Below are 22,144 nucleotides of genomic sequence, written 5' to 3' on the forward strand. Positions count from 1 at the left end.
AGAAGGATGGGTGTTAGCTCTTCTCTAAGTGTTTGATAGAATTCAGCTGTGAAGCCACCCCGTCCTGGACTTCTGTTTGTTGGAAGATTTTAAATCACAGTTTCAATTTCATTACTTGTGATTGGTCTGTTCATCTTTTCTGTTTCTTCCTGGTTAAGTCTTGGAAGGTTATACCTTTCTAAGAATTTGTCCATTTCTTCCAGGTTGTCCATTTTATTGGTATACAGTTGCTTGTAGTAGTCTCTTAGGATGCTTTGTATTTTTGCATGTCTGGTGTAACTTCTCCTTTTTCATTTCTAATTTTATTGATTTGAGTCCTCTCCTTTTTCTTGATGAGTCTGGCTAATGGTTTATCAATTTTGTTTATCTTCTCAAAGGACCAGCTTTTCGTTTTATTGATCTTTGCTATTGTTTTCTTTGTTTTTATTTCATTTATTTCTGCTCTGATCTTTATGATTTCTTTCCTTCTGCTAACTTTGGGTTTTGTTTGTTCTTCTTTCTCTAGTTCCTTTAGGTGTAAGGTTAGATTGTTTATTTGAGATTTTTCTTGTTTCTTGAGGTAGGCTTGTATAGCTATAAACTTCCCTCTTAGAACTGCTTTTGCTGCATCCCATAGGTTTTGGATCATCGTGTTTTCATTGTCATTTGTCTCTAGGTATTTTTTGATTTCCTCTTTGATTTCTTCAGTGATCTCTTGGTTATTTAGTAACGTATTGTTTAGCGTCCATGTGTTTGTGTTTTTTACGTTTTTTTCCCCTGTAATTCATTTCTAATCTCATAGCATTATCCTCAGAAAAGAAGTTTGATATGATTTCAATTTTCTTAAATTTACAGAGGCTTGATTTTTGACCCAAGATGTGATCTATCCTGGAGCATGTTGCGTGTGCACTTGAGAATAAAGTGTAATCTGCTGTTTTTGGATGGAATGTCCTATAAATATCAATTAAATCTATCTGGTCTACTGTGTCATTGAAAGCTTCTGTTTCCTTATTTATTTTCATTTAGGATCATCTGTCCATTGCTGTAAGTGAGGTGTTAAAGTCCCCCACTATTATTGTGTTGCTGTCGATTTCCTCTTTTATAGCTGTTAGCAGTTTCCTTATGTATTGAGGTGCTCCTATGTTGGGTGCATATATATTTATAATTGTTATATCTTCTTCTTGGATTGATCCCTTGATCATTATGTAGTATCCTTCCTTGTCTCTTACAACCTTCTTTATTTTAAAGTCTATTTTATCTGATATGAGTATAGCTACTCCAGCTTTCTTTTGATTTCCATTTGCATGGAAAATCTTTTTCCAACCCCTCACTTTCAGTCTGTATGTGTCCCTTGGTCTGAAGTGGGTCACTTGTAGACAGCATATATATGGGTCTTGTTTTTGTATCCATTCAGCAAGCCTGTGTCTTTTGGTTGGAGCATTTAATCCATTCATGTTTAAGGTAATTATTGATATGTATGTTCCTATGACCATTTTCTTAATTGTTTTGGGTTTGTTTTTGTAGATCCTTTTCTTCTCTTGTGATTCCCACTTAGAGAAGTTCCTTTAGCATTTGTTGTTGAGCTGGTTTGGTGGTGCTGAATTCTTTTAGCTTTTGATTTCTCCTTGGGTTTCTCCTTGGGTTTATCCTGTATGGGACTCACCGCACTTCCTGGACTTGGGTGGCTATTTCCTTTCCCACGTTAGGGAAGTTTTTGACTATAATCTCTTCATATATTTTCTCTGGTCCTTTCTCTCTCTCTTCTCTTTCTGGGACCCCTGCAATGTGAATGTTGTTGCGTTTAATGTTGTCCTAGAGGTCTCTTAGGCTGTCTTCATTTCTTTTCTTTCTTTTTTCTTTATCCTGTTCCGCAGTAGTGAATTCCACCATTCTGTCTTCCAGGTCACTTATCCGTTTTTCTTCCTCAGTTATTCTACTATTGATTCCTTCTAGTGTAGTTTTCATTTCAGTTATTGTATTGTTCATCTGTGTTTGTTTGTTCTTTAATTCTTTTAGGTCTTTGTTAAACATTGCTTGCATCTTCTCGATCCTTGCCTCCATTCTTTTTCTGAGGTCCTGGATCATCTTCACTATCATTATTCTGAATTCTTTTTCTGGAAGGTTGCCTTTCTCCACTTCATTTAGTTGTTTTTCTGGGGTTTTATCTTGTTCCTTCATCTGGTACATAGCCCTCTGCCTTTTCATCTTGTCTGTCTTTCTGTGAATGTGTTTTTTTTCCCACAGGCTGCAGGATTGTGCCATGAGTGATCTTTTAGGGCCAATCTAGTGACCCTCACATTAATTCAGGAAGTGAATAGTTAAGAGAGAATTTTGCAACTATCACAAGGTAGCTAGATTAAAAAAAAAAATGAAATCTTGCCATTTGCAGCAACATGGATGAACCTGGAGGGCGTTATGCTAAGTGAAATAAGTCAGTCAGAGAAACACCAATACTGTATGTTATCATTTTTATGACAACATCTGAAAAACAAAACAAACAAATAAAATGAAACAGAAATAGGCTCACAGATACAGAGAACAAAATAGTGGTTGCCAGAAGAGAGAGGGGGTAGAGGGAGGGGTGATAAAATAGGTGAAGGGGATTAAGAGGAACAAACTACTAGTTATAAAATAGATGAGTCACAAGGTTGTAATGTACAGCACAGGAAATATAGCCAATATTTTATCATAACTTTGGTGTGTAATCTATCAAAATATTGAATCACTATGTTGTATACCTGAAACTAATATAGTATTGTAAGTCAACTGTACTTCAATTAAAAAAAAATGTAGTTAGGAATTTTCTTCTTATATTAATTAATTTAAAGTTTGCTGTATCAATTAACAGGACAGGTAATTGGCTTTGGTGTTAAGGAAGGAATGACTGTGTTTCTACCCGAAATCTGTCAGGCTACAATAAGTTCACTAGCTGGTATGAAACAGAAATCTGAAAGGAAGTAAACCATGTCCAAGACTTCCCTGGTGGTCCAGTGGTTAGCACTCAGTGCTTTCACTGCGGTGGCCTGAGTTCAGTCCCTGGTTGGGGAACTAAGTTTTGCAAGCTGCACAGTGCAGCCAAAAAAAAAAAAAAAAAGTACACCATGTCCTTGCCAGATTACCCAGGGCACATCAGGTGGTTGCCAGGGCTTCCCTGGGGGTTCATGCACACTCCTAGAGAACAGGGAACCTTGTTCCAACAGGACTGACTCAGTGACAATGCTGGGGTGTGGGTCAACCAAAAGACGATCCCAAAGCCTTTCCAGGAGCCCAAAAACCAAACCAGGAATGTGATAGGTGTAGGAGGTGACATGCAAAGTCTGGAAGACTCCAGGGCAGGCTGGGGCAGGTTCCAATTAAACCATGCCCCATTGCAAGGACTTCTGTGCCACTCTGAAAGGCCACAAGTCTTCTTTTTAAAGATGAAGAAGGATAAACAGATAACTCCGACTCTAGATTTCTTTATTTGGTTTTCACATTAAAGTTGGGAGTTTTGCATTTGAAGTCAGTCATTTGAAAGAGAGACGAGAGGTAACCACTGCAACTAACCAGCCTTTGTGTTCTGCAAAAGAGACTGAGGACTTGTCTCTGGAAGAACTGACTACTCCCTGCTTTGTGTTGCCTCCTGCCTTTGCAGTCTTCTGTCCTCATACCCAGAGCACTTACTTGATTGATATTTTTGTTGTTGTTGTTAACATTGATATTTTCTGGTAACATGTTCGGTGACTTGATTGTTAGTTTTTGATAACATGGTCTTGAGAGTTGAGGCAGTGTTAAGCACATAGTAGTTAAATAAATATGTAATTTATTGACTGAATAATTGTATCAGTATCAAAGTTTTGTAATACTTGGCAAATCCTAAAAGAATCAAATTTGTGACCTTTTTGATGTAATTAAAAAAATAGTTCTATGAAATTGGGTCATTTGTAAAGATGTGGATGGACCTAGAGACTGTCATACAGAGTGAAGTAAGCCAGAAAGGGAAAAACAAATATCGTATATTAACGCATATATGTGGAATCTAGAAAAATAGTACAGATGAACTGGTTTACAAGGCAGAAATAGACACACAGATGTAGAGAACAAACATATGGACACCAAGGGGGGAAAGTGGGCCGGGGGCAGGGGGTCGGTGGTGGGGGGGCAGTGGGTGGATTAAAAAAGAAAAAGGAAAAATGGTTCTACTTGGTCGTTCTATTTCTGTACTTTATTCTAAGCTGTATATTTGTTTCATTTCATTCACATTTGAACATCTGTGAAATTCTGATGCAACTTACAATTGGTGGTTTTCATAATATTATTAGCAGTATTTTTCTTTACTAGTGGTTTGCAAACTAATGAATGATGAATCTAAAAAGGAATATATTTCTTAGATTCGCTAACTATAAAAATAATATATAAACTCATCTTAATAATGCATGTGCCGTCATATGCTCAAGATAGAATAATGGAAGAATGGGAAGAGCATGGATTTTACGTCACAGGAATTTTGTGAATCCTGGCTTTGCCTTTTTTAAAAATCTGAGCAAAGAGTTTGCCCTGACATTAATCTTTGAGTTGCAGTGTTCTCATCTGTGCGATGGGAGTAATGCATTCATATTAGGGTTCTGTGCTAAACATATATTCAGTGAGCAAATTCAGCAAATTCTTCCTTTTTTCTCTCAACCTCCTCCACCAGCTTGTTTGTGCTTTAGAACATCCCTGTCAGGTAGGAACACATAACTTCCATTTAACTGGGTCAGAGACACAGGCTTAGCAGCATGAGTGAGTTAAAAGAAAGACCTCCCTGGAGCCTTTAATTTCCCACTATCCCTCAGTGCTCCATCAGACTTCTCACAGGTGACTATCCACATAGGTGAGAGCTTAGCTACTTTTTTGATAAATTTCCTTAGACAGCCTGTGTAACAGTTTTACACAATACCTTAATAACAATATCACACACTACTTCCTTTTTGGAAAGGATTTTACCTCTTGCCCTCATCCTGTAAACAAGGATGGGCCTCTATTTAAAGAAGAGGAAAAGGAAGAGGGAAGAGGATATTATATCACCTGGCCGAGCAATTTTTGAGCCAGATGTTTTCCTCATCTCATTGTTCACAGAAAATTGGTTCAAGGTGGTATAAACCACATATGCAAAAATTCGGATTCATAAATCAATTCACAGTATTCTTTTGTTTGGATAGAGCAAACCTATGAGGATAGATTGAAATTAAAGATCAGTAATAAAGATCAGTAATAGAACCTTTGCAAAACCCAAAGCAAGTTATCAGGACTGTACTATGATAGACCAATAGACTAATAGCCAATGGATATTAGACCTTCAGGCCTTAAAGATCCAGGGTGGAATCACTGGTAGGTGCTGTGGAAATTGCTTTTATATTTTCTCAGTTTGGTCTGAAAATTTTCAATTATAAGATTTTTTTTTAGCCTCAGCATTTCCTTTTCTATTTGGTAATCACATTTTTAATTACACTGCAAATGGATCAAAGAACAAGGAAATTGACTTAGATCAGTAATCAAATGTTATCAAACCAAAATGAAAAGAATGTTGTGAGTGCCTTTTGTTTGAAATTGCAGTCAGGTTTCTGAGTGAGCCTAGCCTGCTTCCAGACTCTACCAAGGGCTAGCTCTGTGACTTGGGACACAGCTCGGATACATCTTAAACCTTTCGTGCCCCTGTGTATAAGATGGCAGATTAAGAGAGAACTTTTTTTTTTTTTTTTGCGGTACGCGGGCCTCTCACTGTTGTGGCCTCTCCCGTTGCGGAGCACAGGCTCCGGACGCACAGGCTCAGCGGCCATGGCTCACGGGCCCAGCCGCTCCGCGGCATGTGGAATCTTCCCGGACCGGGGCATGAACCTGTGTCCCCTGCATCGGCAGGTGGACTCTCAACCACTGCGCCACCAGGGAAGCCCAAGAGAGAACATATTTGAAAGGGCCTAACAAGTACCTGAAACTTGATAGTTGCTCAGAAAAGTCACCTTTCCCATCTTTCTTCTTCTCTTCCTTTTTAATCCCTCACTCTTGATTGAAAACTTTCATTGTCTGAAACAGTTTTGAAGTTTAACGGATCTAAGTGGACTCCCATTGTGGAAGTTGAGCATCCTTGAGAAATGGGTAAATGCTGCTACTCACCAATGAGGCAGGCACAAGAAAAACCCTTTGGGTAACCAGGGCAGAGTGGGAGAGCTGGCTAGAGACCCAAAACTTTCCCTCACCTCCCAGCTGCCACCAGGTACTTCATAATCACATGTTGCTCGAGGCCTTCCTGCTGTGGGGACATGCCAGAGCTGTCCTCTAAACAACTTTGTTTTTAACCATTTGTATCTAACATCTAGTCTCCATTCATCTAGATTAGAACCCATAGGGTAATTTGGGACCCCTTCCTCTTCCACTCCCACTTCCACGTATCCACTGGTTCCTGATTCTGCTGCTGCAGTATCTGTGCATTGCCACTGCTAGAGGTGGCACGGGTTAAGAAAGAAGATGAAGAACAGATAGGTCTGCCGCTGCTGTAATACTACAGCACCCTCCTAACTGATAAGCTCTACTTTAATGACCTAGTGGATCTCTCTCTCCATCTTTTTCCTCCCATCCCTGCTATTTACAGCTACCATAATGTTCTTCCTTCTAGTATAAGTGATTTCGATACTCTCTCAGTAAATTTTGATTAATCCCCACTGCCTATGGGATGTAGACTAACTAGTTACAAGGTACTGGAAGTCCCTAAACATCTGGTGGGATTTATATATTTTTATGTTTAATCTTCCTATCCTGTCTCCCTTTTCCCATTTGCATTCTTCACAGCACTTGGGCTGTGAACACACCTTGACTTTGTACAAGCAGTCATCCAGGACCTGTGCCTTCGCCTCTTTTGTTCTATCTCCTTGTAAAAAGCCATGTTTTAACCCACCCTAATTCAAGACCTAATGGGTTGTTATTACTTGATGTGTGTTTAATACTATTTTCTTTGATTGTAAAGTAATCAATGTTTAATACAGAAAGCTTGGGGGAAAATGTGCACATTAATTGTGCCCTCTTCTTTGAAACCTTAATAGGTCTTGGAATTATTTATCTCCTGTGAGTTGTTCCCTTAGCATTTGGGTATGCTTTATTTTTGCATTTACTATACAGTACACGTTTGTCCATCCTAGCTAAAAATGAACTCCTGGGGGCTGGGTTGTGTCTGACTCATTTATACCTCTCTTAGGTTATCTATTTGAAGGCAGCCAGTGTCTATGCAGTATAACCCCACATGTGACTTTAGTGGTGAAACCATGGGCTGTTGGAGAATTATATTTCTTTTAGAGGCAGGCCTGCTAGTCTTCTTCAAAGTTCCCCAGCAGGCCATTGCCGGTGTCTAGTACCTGCTCTTGGGACATTTGAGGAGTCTCTGTTGGGCTCATTTTGTGCCTCTAGTTCACATGGAGGTGGTGGAATGTCTGCTCTGGACTAAAACCTTTGAAAAAGTCTTTTTAAGTGTTTGATGGTACCTCTATCAAGTTTCTTTTTATTATCCTCTAATATATGAATGCTTATAACAGACTGCATGGCAGTCTCTCTTGAAAGAAGACAAATCCTAGAGGGCTCTAACCATTTCGCTTTGTTTTCTCTGTTTACTTGTTCACCACAGCTTTATTTTGATGATCTTTGCAAGTATTACTTTTTTTTTTTTTTTTTTTTTTTTGCGGTACGCGGGCCTCTCACTGTTGTGGCCTCTCCCGTTGCGGAGCACAGGCTCCGGACGCGCAGGCTCAGTGGCCATGGCTCACGGGCCTAGCCGCTCCACGGCATGTGGGATCTTTTCGGACCGGGGCACGAACCTGTGTCCCCTGCATCGGCAGGCGGACTCTCAACCACTTGCGCCACCAGGGAAGCCCCCCAAGTATTACTTTTGAGAGGGGCAGACTTGCAGTAAGGAGAATTCTGATACATGTCTCATTTTTGTTACCAAAGTGTGACTCTGTTGCCTTGACTTGAATGCTTGATAACTTACAGTGGTAGAAATTTCAAGAACATCAGAGAGTGTGATTTAAACTCAAGTCTTAGAAGGTTATATTCAGCTTCTGGAAAAAAAAAAAATTCTGTTTAAGAGGAAGAGGCAGTGTGATATAGGGTGTGTTAGAAAGAATAACCTACCTTTGTCACACTCTCTTCCTGCTTTTCTTCTGGCATGCCAATTTGTGGTAAAAGCTGTTTTTCATGAATATATGCAGTCTACAGTGTTTGTGGGCGTTTGATGTATATGTAAAATGTATTGTGACATACTTGGAAGGATGATGACTGGAGGGAATTTTATTATATTTATTGTTACTTATTAATCCATACCTGCAGGAATGTGACATATCTAATATTAAACATATAATTTCACTATCGGGAAAGAAAGAATATGTATCTTACATACTTTTAAAGAAAAATACATAAATGAAATATAGTTAGCAGGAAGACAGGTTGATGACGGAAAATAATGTATTTTGTACTTTATGTAGTGGAATTCCAATTTTTTCACTATTTCAATTGTAGAGAACCTTCTGGATTTTGGGGGGTGGGCAGGTGGGATAGGAATTTTAAAGACATTATTTAGGAGTGATTCACAAGAACCAGATGTCAGTTCTTACAATCGAGACGTTTTGATTGAGCGGGGAACTGTGTCTGAGGCAGTGTCTGAACTTGAGCAGTTTATACTGTAAGAAAGTATATATTCTGGTGGCAGGATATGGCGTTTTCCTCAATTGTTAGAGCCCTGAGTCTGTAATCATCTGCCTGACAGCTTTTGCCTAACCTTTTGTTCCATAGCAGCTGCTTTTATAACAGAAGTAGTTTGTAGTAGCTATATATAACCTCTGGACAACCTCAACACTGTAATTTTGAGTCTGTTTTAAAATTTCAGAAAGCCCAAATCCCCATGATTATAGCTATGTTCTTTGAGCCTTTGTAACAAGTCAGCTAGCCAAATTATTAAATAGAATGAAGGCAAATAACTCTCTTAGATATTTTCAGAGCATGTTTCAGGTGCACAAACCATTTGGGGCTAGGATGTTATGTGAGTAGCGCTTTCTCAATTAGCATTTGGATGAAAATCATTTATAGTAATGTCTAGAGCAATGGTTCTTCATCTTTTTTGGAGGCATATTGAGAATTCTGGAGGCATATGGACTCTGGTTCCAAAAAAAAAAATTCAGTATACACAATTATACTACAGTTGTGTTAAATAATTTACTTATTTCATTGGAAATTTATTCTTTCACAGCAAAATAAATTTCCAATGAAATAAGCAAATTATAACCAACGAAGAAAATTCCTTAAACCCAATGCAGTCAGTATATTATACCATAATTTTGCAGAGACAATGCTTTATTTCAATGATTCTAGATTGCATTAAGTGTAAAACAAATCAAGTTAATAGTTTTTTTTTGGGAAATAAATGTCTTGTTACCATATAAAAAGTCTGATTTCAAGGTAATACTAATTTTAAAAATGTTAAAATCTGTTTCTTAAAATTGAGGGAATATGGTCTAAACTTTTTTTAACCAGGAACTATGACTCACTTATTTGAAAAAAAAATTAATGGTTATTTCCAAAAAGCAAAAACAAAATCGCAACTGGTCAAACAAGAAACAAAGCAAATTCTTCCCAAAATAAATTTTAATAAAAAGACTGCTTTTCTACAAAGTAATGCACATAATTTCTTTTATATATAATTCCTTTGATTTTATTTTGATAACAATTCCTGAAAACTCTGGTTCTCAAAGGCATGTGGTAGCAGCATAGAAAATTAGAATTCATATAACTTGCTTTGCTGGACACAGGCCTGTGTCAAGACAGGCCTATCAAGAATCCTCTGAGACCCTGAGTTGGAGTCGTGTTAGGAAGTCAAGAATCGTTAACTCTCTGATTCATCTGAGTAGAAGTAACTTGAAAAAGAGTTCTCCTGAGATTTTGGCTTGTAGAGAAATTGAGAAGTTGTCCTTCTCTATATCAGCATTCAGTTATGGCATTCAAAAATTTGTCTAGTATTTCAATTTCTGACTCTGTGGACATGGTGGCTACTTGTCCAAAACAGCTCTGCTTGTTCTACAGCTTTAAAAATGAAAATATTTGCTCATTCCACTGACCAGAAGTAATTACTTTTAAATGAGCCAAACTCCCTGATTAAATTCCTCTATGAGATTATCCTGAGGGTTTTCCTTTTCTCTTAAAACAAAACAAAACAAAGAAAAACTTCCCCATGAAATACAGTCAAACATGTCTAGACATTGTGTGGAAAACTGGTGAAGCCCTGTGTAATCTAAAGGATGGTAATATTTTTCTGTTATTTCTTGACACCCCCCTTTGAAAAGTTAGTGGGCAATGTCCACGCTCTGGTGATGTGGACAATTTACATGGTTCTAGAAATTTTTTGCCACCATTTTGTGCACATGTAGAGAGCAGTAATCCATATTGACATATGAATCTAATTTCTTCACCCCAGAAAGCAAAACCAGGGGTGTTGCCCAACATTCTATGTGCTCCTTCTGTAAACTGATCAATAGGACATTTTTTTCCAGTAAAATTATGCTCTACCATTTTTGGAGATATTTCTAACCTTAGAAATTTCCCAAAGGGCTTACAAAATAGAAAATTCTTCTTTGATAGCATCTGTCTGTGCAGTTTTCGCTAGTATTTTGGTCAATAAAGAGAATATAACTACTCCAGGACCTACTCTAAAACTTTAAGAAATAAAATTAAAACTTAGTAATTTTAGTTAAAATAAAAACTAAAACTTCAATAGAACTATAGTGCTTTCCTTAGATATTCAGCTTCCCTAAGTCTTCCCCAATCATTAGGACTTCTTTTACTTGACAAGGAGATAAACATTCTTTGTAATCTACTTCAGGACAAAGCTTTCGTACTGGGGCAAGTCTAAGTACTGCTATACTTCTAGATATTTCAAATTGAGTCTTGTTAATAAGCAAAATACTACCTTTCCAGAGTGTACCTACCTCCAGAATACACTTCACTCTTCTTGACTTGGTGCTCCTAAATGCAAGTGTTTGCAACACGGGTCCCATTGTATTCAGCAATGAAGAGAAAACCAAAGGAAAGTTTAGGGTCATTGCTTTTACTTATCGTGGCTAATTTCCAACTGAGGCTAGTTTTGACGTGAGGTGGATTCACCACGAAGCTAAATGAAGTTAAACCTCCAGTCTTGCCCTTGCAAACCCCCTTCCAAAGCCCCGTGTCTAAGAAATTCTATAACTTTAGGGCCTATAAACTTAGATGTCTTTGCCTTAAAAAATTTATTTAATTAAAAGATAAAGGATGTTTATAATCATAACGGCCAGAGGACTTTCATTTCTATCAACGGAAACAATTTTAGATATGATAGCATAATGGTGATGACCTTGTACAGTAGGATGTACACTGTGTCACAGTCCTCTAGTAATTTGGCATAAAAAAGAAGTTTCGGGCTTCCCTGGTGGCGCAGTGGTTGAGAGTCTGCCTGCTGATGCAGGGGACATGGGTTCGTGCCCCGGTCCGGGAAGATCCCACATGCCGCGGAGCGGCTGGACCCGTGAGCCATGGCCGCTGAGCCTGCGCGTCCGGAGCCTGTGCTCCGCAACGGGAGAGAGGCCACGACACTGAGAGGCCTGCGTACCGCAAAAAAAAAAAAAAAAAAAAAAGTTTCAAAGTACCGGGAAATAACTAATATGTTTGAGTCTGTTTGAATGTTCATCTCCACAGCATTGCATTTACATCAGTATTCCATTTGGTTAAACACTTCACATGTGCTGTAGATGATTTTACCTGCTTAATTATCCATGTGGAGTTTTTCATAAACAAAATAGAGTCAGTTCCAGGACACCTGTGACCTTTACAGTGTTTAAGCCCTCAGGCTCAATGGTCATATAAACTCAGGTTTACATGTCCTAGTTCTGCCCCCTACTAGTGGGGTGACCTCACATTTCTCATCTCTAAAGTGGGCAGAATTCTAATATTTATCTCTCAGGCTTGTTGTGACAATTAAATCAGAGACTGTGCGTACTACCTCTAGCAAAGAGCAAGCATTCGAACGTTAGGTGGTATTATTTATTGGTAGTAAACTCTTAACTGTAGGATCTTTTCCACATGTTTGCCAAGAAGCCTAAATTAGCCTCTGGCAATAGCAGTTAGAAATCATTCCAGGCATGGCTAGTATTTTCTCCCTGGAGGAATAGTTAAGAAAATAACTTTGAGAATAATGCAGAAATTTTTAGACCTGTCCAGAGAGAGGGAAAAGGCTTTTTCCTTGTTGCTCCAGAGACAGAATTAGTAATAATGAAGGCAATTTCCAAGGCAGTAAGTTTACATTCTGTGTACAGAATAATTCTCCGTCACAGCTCCTTAGTACAGAATTGACTTCCTTGCAAGCTCACAGAATTATTCCTACAAAAGCTTGATATCACATCAGGTAGGAGGTATTAGAACACGCCCTCTTCTTTAGTTAATAATGCTGTATGAATCTAGGTTTTATCACCTATGTAAAACTTTAACTTCACAGTTGATGATTAAGTTATCCAAGCTCTTGTTATATTATTGTAAGTTGAGTTTAGCCGTGCAGATTGAAAGGTCAGTTTTCACATTGCACTGTGTCCCTATACAGGCTTCCAATGATCTTATAGTGTTTGACTATAAACATTCGCCTTAGTTAATTCCATTTAAAGTGACAGAAACCAATTAAGAAAATATTAGATAAATATGTTCATCTGTTGCAGTTTTGGTACCCTGCAAATATAATTCCATACTACTAAGTAGGCTCCTAAATCAAAATATGAAAACTAGTTAATACATTCTGTGATACTACTAGCTCTGAGGCTAAGAATTTTTTTTTTTTTTTTTTTTTTTTTTTGCGGTACGCGGGCCTCTCACTGTTGTGGCCTCTCCCGTTGCGGAGCACAGGCTCCGGACGCGCCGGCTCAGCGGCCATGGCTCACGGGCCCAGCCGCTCCGCGGCACGTGGGATCTTCCTGGACCCGGGCACGAACCCGTGTTCCCTGTCTCGGCAGGCGGATTCTCAACCACTGGGCCACCAGGCAAGACCAAGAATTTTTTTTTTTCATTACTTTTGAACATGGCTGTCAAATTATCTGAGGCTGCAGTGCTATCTCCACCCTATTTTTAACAACGGATTTGGGTATGTAAATTACAGCTTCCTTTTTCCTCCCTAGGTCATCCAGTTAGTCCCATTTGAAGGGAATGAATGAAATGAATGTTTAAACTGTCTTGATGTTGTTAATTACTTTGTGAGACATTTCATAGCAGGAAAGTCTTTGGCATGCAGTGAGTGGCTTGGAATATTAACATCTTCAAGGACATTAGGTTCTCAGTGTTTGTTTAAAGTGGTTGCAGAAGAGAGTAAAATAATACCTTTTTTTTGTTTTTTTCATAAAATGTATCTCTATGAGGAAGGGTATGAGGGACAGACTAGCAAATTCTTGGTAGGGTTTTAGGTTTGAAACAGGAGTAGCCTTTCAAGAAAGCATTTTAAAAAAGTAAATTTATATATTTTATTTATCTTTGGCTGCATTGGGTTTTCGTCACTGTGCGTGGGCTTTCTCTAGTTGCAGTGAGCGGGGGCTGCTCTTCGTTGCGGTGCACAGGCTTGTCATTGCAGTGGCTTCTCTTGTTGTGGAGCGCGGGCTCTAGGCGCGCAGGGTTCAGTAGTTGTGGCTTGCTGGCTCAGTAGTTGTGGCTCGCGGGCTCTAGAGCGCAGGCTCAGTAGTTGTGGCGCACAGACTTAGTTTCACCGCGGCATGTGGGATCCTTCCGGACCAGGGCTTGAACCTGTGTCCCCTGCATTGGCAGGCAGACTCTTAACTACTGCGCCACCAGGGAAGCCCCTCAAAAAAGCATTTTGGTAGTAAGGTTTGCATCCGTGATGGTCATAAGAAAATTCTGAAAGTGGTTTTTCATCTATTGAATACTTGAGCCTATATTTGAAGCTAACTACACCAGGGTAGAAGCCTGCCAGCTGTCTCCCTGTGACGGGCAACATTCTTAGACCAGTAACAACTGGGCTTATTAGGAGGAAAGGAAGAGGAGTCCAGAGGATTTCCATGTACCTGAAAGTTAAATTAGCAGGATTCAGATTTTATGTACCAAGCTATGTAAATCAATTTGTGCCACCTTTTATTTTATGCCTCACAAAAATTAAAAAGCTTGGCTACTATGAACCCAAGTATTACTTTGAGCTAGTGAAATAGTTTCATTTTGATTTACACATTGTGATTTATTATTAAACAAATGGAGAGACTGTAGTCAGGCAAAGATATAACTTAATCATCATTTTGGTTAAGACTGGACAAAAGCTCCCTGTATCATAAATTGTCTCATGAGAGCTGGCAGCGCTCGTGGCTGTCAACGGGCATGTGTGACACTGACTGAGGATATAGCAAAGGAAGAAGGAAAAATAGAAAAATAAAGAAGGTAAAAAGGAAGTCCAGGGAAGTAAGGGAAAGGATGGTGTGGGATGGAGAGAAAAACAGAGAGTAAAGAGTTTTTAAAAGCTAGAGTGTATGGCCTACCAGTAATTGTAGAAGGTAGTGATTCTTGGTTTTGTTTTGTTTTTTTAAATCTCAGAGCAGCTACGTAAAAAAGAAGGGTAAATGTGGGAACATTAATCATTTTTCCACATAAAGACATTAAAAAGAAATCATACACTCCAGTCAACTTACCTTTTGCCTCTCTTCCTGTGCTTCTCATCTTGCCTGAACTGGTAAACATCGCATCATAGGATCATACTGGTATGTCCGTGGGGATCACTTGTCTAATATTACCAATTTAACTAAAAAAAAAAATTACTGTACTTTCTAAGGACACATTAAATTCATTCAGTTCTTTACCAATCAGCATTCACTGAACATCCACTATGTGGAAAGTAAGTTAGATGTGGAAGGCCCAGAAAGGAATGACAGGGGGACCAGAGGGAAGGGTGTCTGGCAGAAGAGATGGAGAGACTTGTGCGGATAAGGGAGCAAGAATGTTCAGTACTGTACACAAAGGTTTGGAACTGGTTCTGTTAGCAGTGGGGAACCAGTGGAAGTTTCATGGGGAGACATCAGTAGGGCTGTGCTTGGGTGTGCTAATAATGTGTCATATAACTTAGAGGAGGAGGCAAGAAAATGAGTGAAAGCGTTGTTGTAAGATTGGAGTTAAGATCGAATTACAGGGTACAGAGAGGATTTAGGCAGTGGGGACGGAAAGGAGACAACGTGTAGAGCCCAGTGGAGGTATTAGTTGATACGCAAAGGTTGACCAACTAATTGTGGAGTGGGGAGGGAGGAAGCTGTAATAAACTCTTTTTTAAGAAGACTTGTAAATGGGAGTTCACAGCAGATACCAAAGAGGATTTAAAAAAAATAATTTTTTGATACCTTAAGAGTGTGTAAGTGTGAATAAAGTATTTATTTCTCATGATCATTTTAAATAATTAAAAAAGTACAAACAGTATGTTTATGGAATGATGACGTTGAAAACTTATTTATGAGGAGGTTTAGACACAAATACTGATAGACCGTAAAAACCAACAACAAAACCCACTTCCGTTCAGGCTACTAGATATATAGAGGAGTGTAGAATTTTTTAGAGGAGAAAGGACGGAAACATCTCTTATATTTTTCATAACTTTTGCACTTGTTTCCTTATCTGCAGGACAAAGAACAGGATGGTGGTTAAAAAGAATGGAATTTAGCCTAGAATTCTGGGCAAATCTAGCTTCTGGCACAGAACAATTGTGTTATCTTAGACAAGGTACTTAATCTGCCCCTCAGCCTCACTTTCCTGCAGATGAGAATGATACCCGTGTTATAAGGTGTGTTTGTGTGCGAGAGAAACAGATGGAGGGGGGAGGGGGAGAGGAAGAAGGAGGAAGAGGGAAGGGAGGGAGAGAGAGAGAGAGAGAGAGAGAGAGAGAATTCAACTGAATTGAATGAGATAATACATGTAAAACACCTGTCACAGAGAGAGCCTGGCATATAGTAAGTGCTCAACAAGTAACAGTAAGTACTTTTTTTTTAATTCTCAGCAGTGCCATCTAACAGTTTTGGTAGATGGGTCTCTTTTTGGTACTGAAGGGTATTTTGTTAAAACAAAAGGTAAACTTGGCATTTGCTATGTGAAAGAAGATGGTATTCTAGGTACACATCTTTTTTATGAAGACATGTTAAACTCAACACAACAGGTAGCCTTTCTCTTTTTTTTTTTTTTTTTAATATTTATTTATTTAGGCTGTGCCGGTCTCCCTTGCGGAGCACGGGCTTAGTTGTGGTATGTGGGATCTTAGTTCCCTGACCAGGGATTGAACCTGGGCCCCCGGCCTTGGGAGCTCGGAGTCCTAACCACTGGATCACCAGGGAAGTCCCCAGGAAGCCTTTCTTGTCACCTGTATGGCACAATTTTGCTGGGCAGGTTGATTGGGTTTTGCTATGGTTAATTTTAATGCTGACCTTGAAGGGATTAAGAAGAGCCCTTACTTCCGTTACATGAAGCGGCAGAAATTACCAGATGGAAACAGGAATTAAGAAGGGAAAAAAAGGCTCTGCAGTAATTCATTGTTTCCTAACCAAGACGGCTTGTGCTTACGACGTTGAGAGGCGGCTGCAACGTGGCTGTTTAATCAGATCAGAATAACTCGGGGGTGGGAGCAACTAGTACCCCCGCCACCCCCCACCCCTTAACTGCAACCTTTCGGACTGGGGTTGTCCCCGGGCTGCTGCCACGCTTTGAGTCACCGGTCTCCCCCTTGGAGAGTCGGCGGCCCCGCGCCGGAGAGGCCCCGCCCCTCCCTTGTGAATCGCTGGCCTTGGTGGGAGGAGCCGGCCGATGCTAATGAGCCGAGTTGCCGGGAGAGCCAGGAACTTCTTTCCCCTCCGCTGTGTCAGGATCGCAGAAATTATGCCCCTTCTCTCACCATGAGCTGGCTCTCCAGTTCCCAGGGAGTTGTGCTCACTGCCTACCACCCCAGCGGCAAGGACCAGGCCCTGGGGGGGAACCATGGCAAGGGAGGGGAGGAAGCCACCACGAGGTAAGCCCGGGCACCTGAAAGCTAGAGAACAAAACAAAGCCCTCTTACCTGCTCCGGGGAAAAAAGTGACAGGGAAGTTAGTGTGGGGAGAAAGGAACCAAAAGCCACAGGTCGCGCTAACCTCGTGCAGCAGCAGAAATCTTCGGCTGGGGTTTTCTGTACTTTGCACCTCACCTAATCCTGAAACCGCCTCTATGATGACTGGTGAAGACGGATAGGAAGGAACTGGGGCGATGGCTGTCAGGCTCCTTGCTCAGCAGGTGCATTTGCAAATGCTGAAAGATCAAATAACTATATTTGAAACACTTCCTGTGAGATGGAATTCTTGAATGGGCTCAAGGCCCAGCCACTGGAACTGCTGCTTGGGAACGGCGCCAACAAGCAGGAGGGCTGTTCGCTGTATTCTACAATCTGCTGTTGTTACAGTGTGATTCTTTCCCCCCTTCTTCTGGCTGAAAGCAAACTTCTTAGGCAGAGAGCCCAAGACACTGGCCTGGGGCAGTAGGTTTCACATTCTTTGGCGTATGTAGATTGTTTGTTGGTGGGGGAGCTTTCGAAAAGGTTCTGTCAGGAAGTAGTACTCTGCTGCTAGAGTGACCTGTGGTTAATGCTAAATCACTTTATAGGCAGATAGGGCGAATGTTCTATAGACCACTGAGGTGCAAAGAGTACCGTGTATCTGTGTACTTTGTTCTGTTTTTCCAAGCCTCCCCCCCCTTCCTTTCCTTAATGACCTTCTCACTAGCTGAACATTTTTACCTCCTGTCTTAGATAGAAATTGTAAATATTGGCCTAGAAGCTTGCAAACAGCAAATGCTAACCTAATAGGGTAGGATACTAAATTAGTTATCAGTAAGCACATTTCCTCCTTGATGTTTAATGTGATAATAAAACCTTCTTTGTTCTTTTGTGACTTATGCTTATGCCTTAAGCTGGAATAATGCCTTCTTTCATTTGTTTTAAAATCCCCAGATGTGGAGGAGGGGAATAAAAATCAATGGAACGGCTGTAATACTCTGCTCTAGATTCCCAGGCTGACCAGAATTTTTTCTCACGTTGCAACCACCATATGTATTCCATTGACTTAATTCATTTCCAAAGATAAAAGGGAACTGCTGCCTGTGCTTTGGATGTGTTATCATTTTATTTTGTGTGAGAGGGTCATGAAGTGTTCTCATCCATTTTTCTGTAGCACGCTAACGAGATAGTAACCTTTGAGCAGTAAGCAGACTGCAACGCCAACGCCTTACTGTCCGTAACTTGGACTCCCCTTGACGGTCAAAATGGCCAGAATTATGCAGACTTAGCACATGCTCCAGAGACTTTACTCTGGGATGGCCTGAGGATCTGAGCTGAATTTTGGGTCTTGATTGTGAGAGTGAAAAGAACCTTAGGGACTTTGAGTCCTGACCTCTCATTTTTACCTTGAGGACTCAAACCTCAGGGATTAGGCTGCTGCAAGGTCTGTTGTCGTAGGGCTTTGCCTGGGGCTGCATATTGAGATATGGAGCCTTTATCCCATGTTTGTGGTTTTGCAGCCTGTTGTGGGTGGCCTATACTTGAGTGGGTTGAGAGAACAAAAGAGAGGAACAGCTCATTCTCAACCTTGGCCAGAGCAGGATCATTCTCAACCTAGGCTAGCGCAAAATCGAGAGGGTGTAGGGTGGGCAGCTGCTCATACAGTGAGCGCACTCCATGGCGTGGTAGTGCCAGACCTGTTCCCAAGTGCCTCCCCCACTGGCTGCCATACTGCTTGCCCATACTGGCCCCAAATTCCTACCACTGAATTAGAGTCCTAGGCTGGAGAAGACGGGAGCCTTGGTTTGAGGGCAGGGGGGGAAGGAGAGAAAAGGGACAGTCCTTATTGGCTTTTACCCTTAAGCATGGAATCATTTATCAGATGAGCTTAGTGTTTCTTTGGGAGGCACCTTCTTTAGCCTGGAGAGGTTGAGATATTGCTATTGGGGCGGGAGGGGGGTGGTGGTGGGAGGAGGGATTTGAGGGTGGGATGGGATCAGGAGCCAGCCTTTAAAGATGGTGGTGAGGGGGCGGGGCCCAGGGCTTGGCTCTGGCCCGAGGTTGTCAGCGTGTACTTGAAGCATTGGCAAGCAGCCCTGAGGTGCAAGTTTGGTGGTTGATGCCTATTTTAAAAAGCTCTTCAAAAGTCAAAACCAAACCAAAACAAACTGTGAAAAAGACAAAAGTTAGACTCTTGTGTTCCCATCTACCTATTCAGCAGTTGTTGAAGGGAGCACAGAAGTCTAACTTGGCTTATTGCAAGACTTTTTCTCCTAAATAACATGCACTTTGATGAACTACTTAATCAAATGTTTAGTTCAATAAGATGAACTCCTCTATATGCCATTTGAAAAGTATAAAGGATTATGTATATGATTTAGGATATTTATAGAAAGCATTTGAGTTTTAGTCCTATGTTACCAGGTCCTTTTTTAATTGTTGTTTTGGTCTTTGGGGAAGCTGCGATAGTAGGGAATTAATATTTTTGTAAGTTATCTGTTAGTCTAAAATTCCCTCCATTCCATTCCATTATCCCTCTTTATCAGGACACATTCATTGGATACCTGATTAAGGAATTCTTCCTACTCATGGTTAGACCCTCTCAAATATTTACAGAATTCTGTTTTCAATTTGTTTTGTTATATTTCTTCTTGAAAACATTAGGATTTGAAGAAATACGCTGACATTAGTTGTTCTGACTGACTTGTGCATAGTCAAATGTTTCCAGAGGAAACCACTTTTTATGAGTAGCTATATTTATAAGACTTTATTTACTTGTTAATTTTCAAGTAGGTTTCTTAATGTTTACTTTTGCAAAGCAGTTTTTCAAAGAATACTGCGTTTTGTCTATTCTTACTGTTTTCCCTTGACTTTCCCATCATTTTAAGAAAAACTATTGTTTGCTTCCTATCAGTTTTTGCTAATATTTGATAAACATTAATGTCAAATGGTATTTTTCTTATTAAACCTTTGAACTCTAGTTTCGTCTGAGATATTTTTATGTCTTCTATGAGTAAATGTATAGCGTTCATCATGTAAGATCTTGTTTTGTTGACCCCGTTTGCCATTGGTGTTGGGCAAGCAGAACCGAGAGGCTTGGTTTATGTCATGATGACATAAACCCTGAAAATCTGGGCTCGGGGGCCAGCCTGCATGGGGTCACATCCCGATTGATTCTCCCACTCATTCTCAGTGTGGCCTTGGAAGGGTTATTTAAATCTCTACCTGTAAATTGAACTTCATATTAGCGCTCACTTCACTGAGAGGATTAAGTGGAGTGATCTAAAGCCCATAGAACAGTGCCTGGTTTATGGCTAGCTGCTGCTTGCTCTCACGCCAGATACAGAAAAGGAAAGAACTTATCGAGCTTTGCGGCATATCACATATTCTTCCTCATTTCAGAAGCATTTTCACAAATATCATTTTGTCACATGTTAAGAAACATGGGCATGATCCTTATGCTTAACTAAAAATGGCATAACTGAAAATTAACCATTGTGTAAAAGTTCAGGCCTGGCAGAGGGCTGCCGTCCTCTAATGTCTTTCTTTTACGTGAATTTACAGCATTTTAAAAAACCTATGTACTGTATCATGAATAGAGTTCTTTCCGTCTGAATTTGTGTGTTATCTGAAATTTTATATATTTTTGGTGAAGGAAGGATGGCGAAGAATTGTTATATTGCAATTATGTCATAAGTGAACGACTGTTTCTTTTTATTTTTCCTAGCCTTATCATTGAAGGCGTGATTCCTCATTCTAATTTTGCAGGAGTTACTGACCAAATACATTTTTAACCTGTCCATATGGATAATTGTTTTCTAGATCAATCTAGTCCTCCGTGTGCTGGCATAAGAGTACTTTCTAAAAACTGATTTTTTTTTTACTGTGTCATTTAGAAGCCCTATTCATAACTTTCTCTTGAATTGTTAAAAGACACACCCAGTATTCTAACTGGGCAGGTCTTACCTTTATTTAGAGTTCTGTGATATTTGCCTTTTAACCGCCCTCATCTGTGAGGCATGTGATTTTTGTGGGCCTGTTTAAAGTTATCTTCATGGGACTTATATTAGGTGTATGCCTTTCAAGTATAAGGATTTATAAATCACAAGAACCCTACCTTCTTAAAAAAAAAAAAAAAAAACTTGCTGAAAACTTTCCTTGTCTTCCACGGTACTCTTACTTCCTTCATCACCTGCCTTTGTTTTTCTTTTCTAACGGGGGCTAGTGCTTATTTGAAGGTTTATGATTGCTCTTTTGGTGTTTAAGTTCTTAGTACTTGTCTTGTTTTTGAGAGTGTTGCAGCATGACGAACTCACAAAAATTGATGCTTTTAACGACGCACACGATGGCTTCTGGATTGCCTGGTAATTAGGCCTAAAGAGTTTTTAATGATTGGCCCACCAAAATGAATTATTTTTTCTCTTGTTTTAAAATTCCTCACTATCTGTACACCTGAGTATCATTTACAGGTTAGAAAAAGGACTCAGCATCCTAGAGGCCAAGGCCACACTTGTGTCAAGTGGAAGTCCCCTGTGCTCTATGGTCATGGATCTGTGAGGTCTCACTCCCTTTGGTGGCCTTTGCTCTCCTACGTCTTCTTGATTTGAATGCTGCCCAAAGGTCCTGAGAAGCCTCTCTACTTGTCACCCTTGTGGTGTCCCTGTGAGGGAGCTTGGAACAGCAGAAACTTGAGGCCTCCAGGCTGTTGCTTGGGTGGTGATGGAGTAGAGGATGGGAGTGGGCGGAGTTAGCAGCATGGTCTCCAAGCTTGGTTTGGGGAAGAAGGTGTGCTAGGCTGGGTGTGATGCCAGTCCTTTCCTGAACTCTCTCCTTTAGGTGATTACTGTCCTGACCTAAACCTTTCATTTCATACAAATACTCCGAGATGAAATGGTTTGTTGTCAAAGTTTTAGTCAGTATTGATTCTTTAATGACTTTGTTTTACTTTCGATAAGAGGAGACAGAAAATAAGAAGTTTTCTTATTTGAGGAGAGTGGGGATAAGTAAAGGTGTTGGGGGTGGATTAGGGCAGAGGAAGTAGAAGGGATGACGTCTGGATAATTCTGAAGACACATTCTTTTGACTTCTGTGTTTGTTGCTGTGAGCTGG

The 22,144-nt window shown here is 40.2% G+C and overlaps 1 protein-coding gene across 4 annotated transcripts in view; it reads left to right on the forward strand.

Annotated features, from left to right (window-relative positions):
* Nucleotides 1-16,841: 16,841 nt before the first annotated feature.
* The window catches only part of ARHGAP18 (Rho GTPase activating protein 18), a 133,993-nt gene continuing 128,690 nt past the window's right edge, over nucleotides 16,842-22,144 (forward strand). For all 4 annotated transcript variants that reach the window (XR_009521926.1, XR_009521927.1, XM_060029979.1 and 1 more), the window contains exon 1: nucleotides 16,842-17,017. Coding sequence is in view for 2 of the 4 variants with exons in the window: in XM_060029979.1 (XP_059885962.1) it covers nucleotides 16,905-17,017 (113 nt within the window). In the remaining 2 variants the exon portion in view is untranslated. The remainder of the gene's footprint in view (nucleotides 17,018-22,144) is intronic.

This window comes from Delphinus delphis, chromosome 14 (assembly GCF_949987515.2).
Source record: "Delphinus delphis chromosome 14, mDelDel1.2, whole genome shotgun sequence".
NCBI lineage: Eukaryota > Metazoa > Chordata > Mammalia > Artiodactyla > Delphinidae > Delphinus > Delphinus delphis.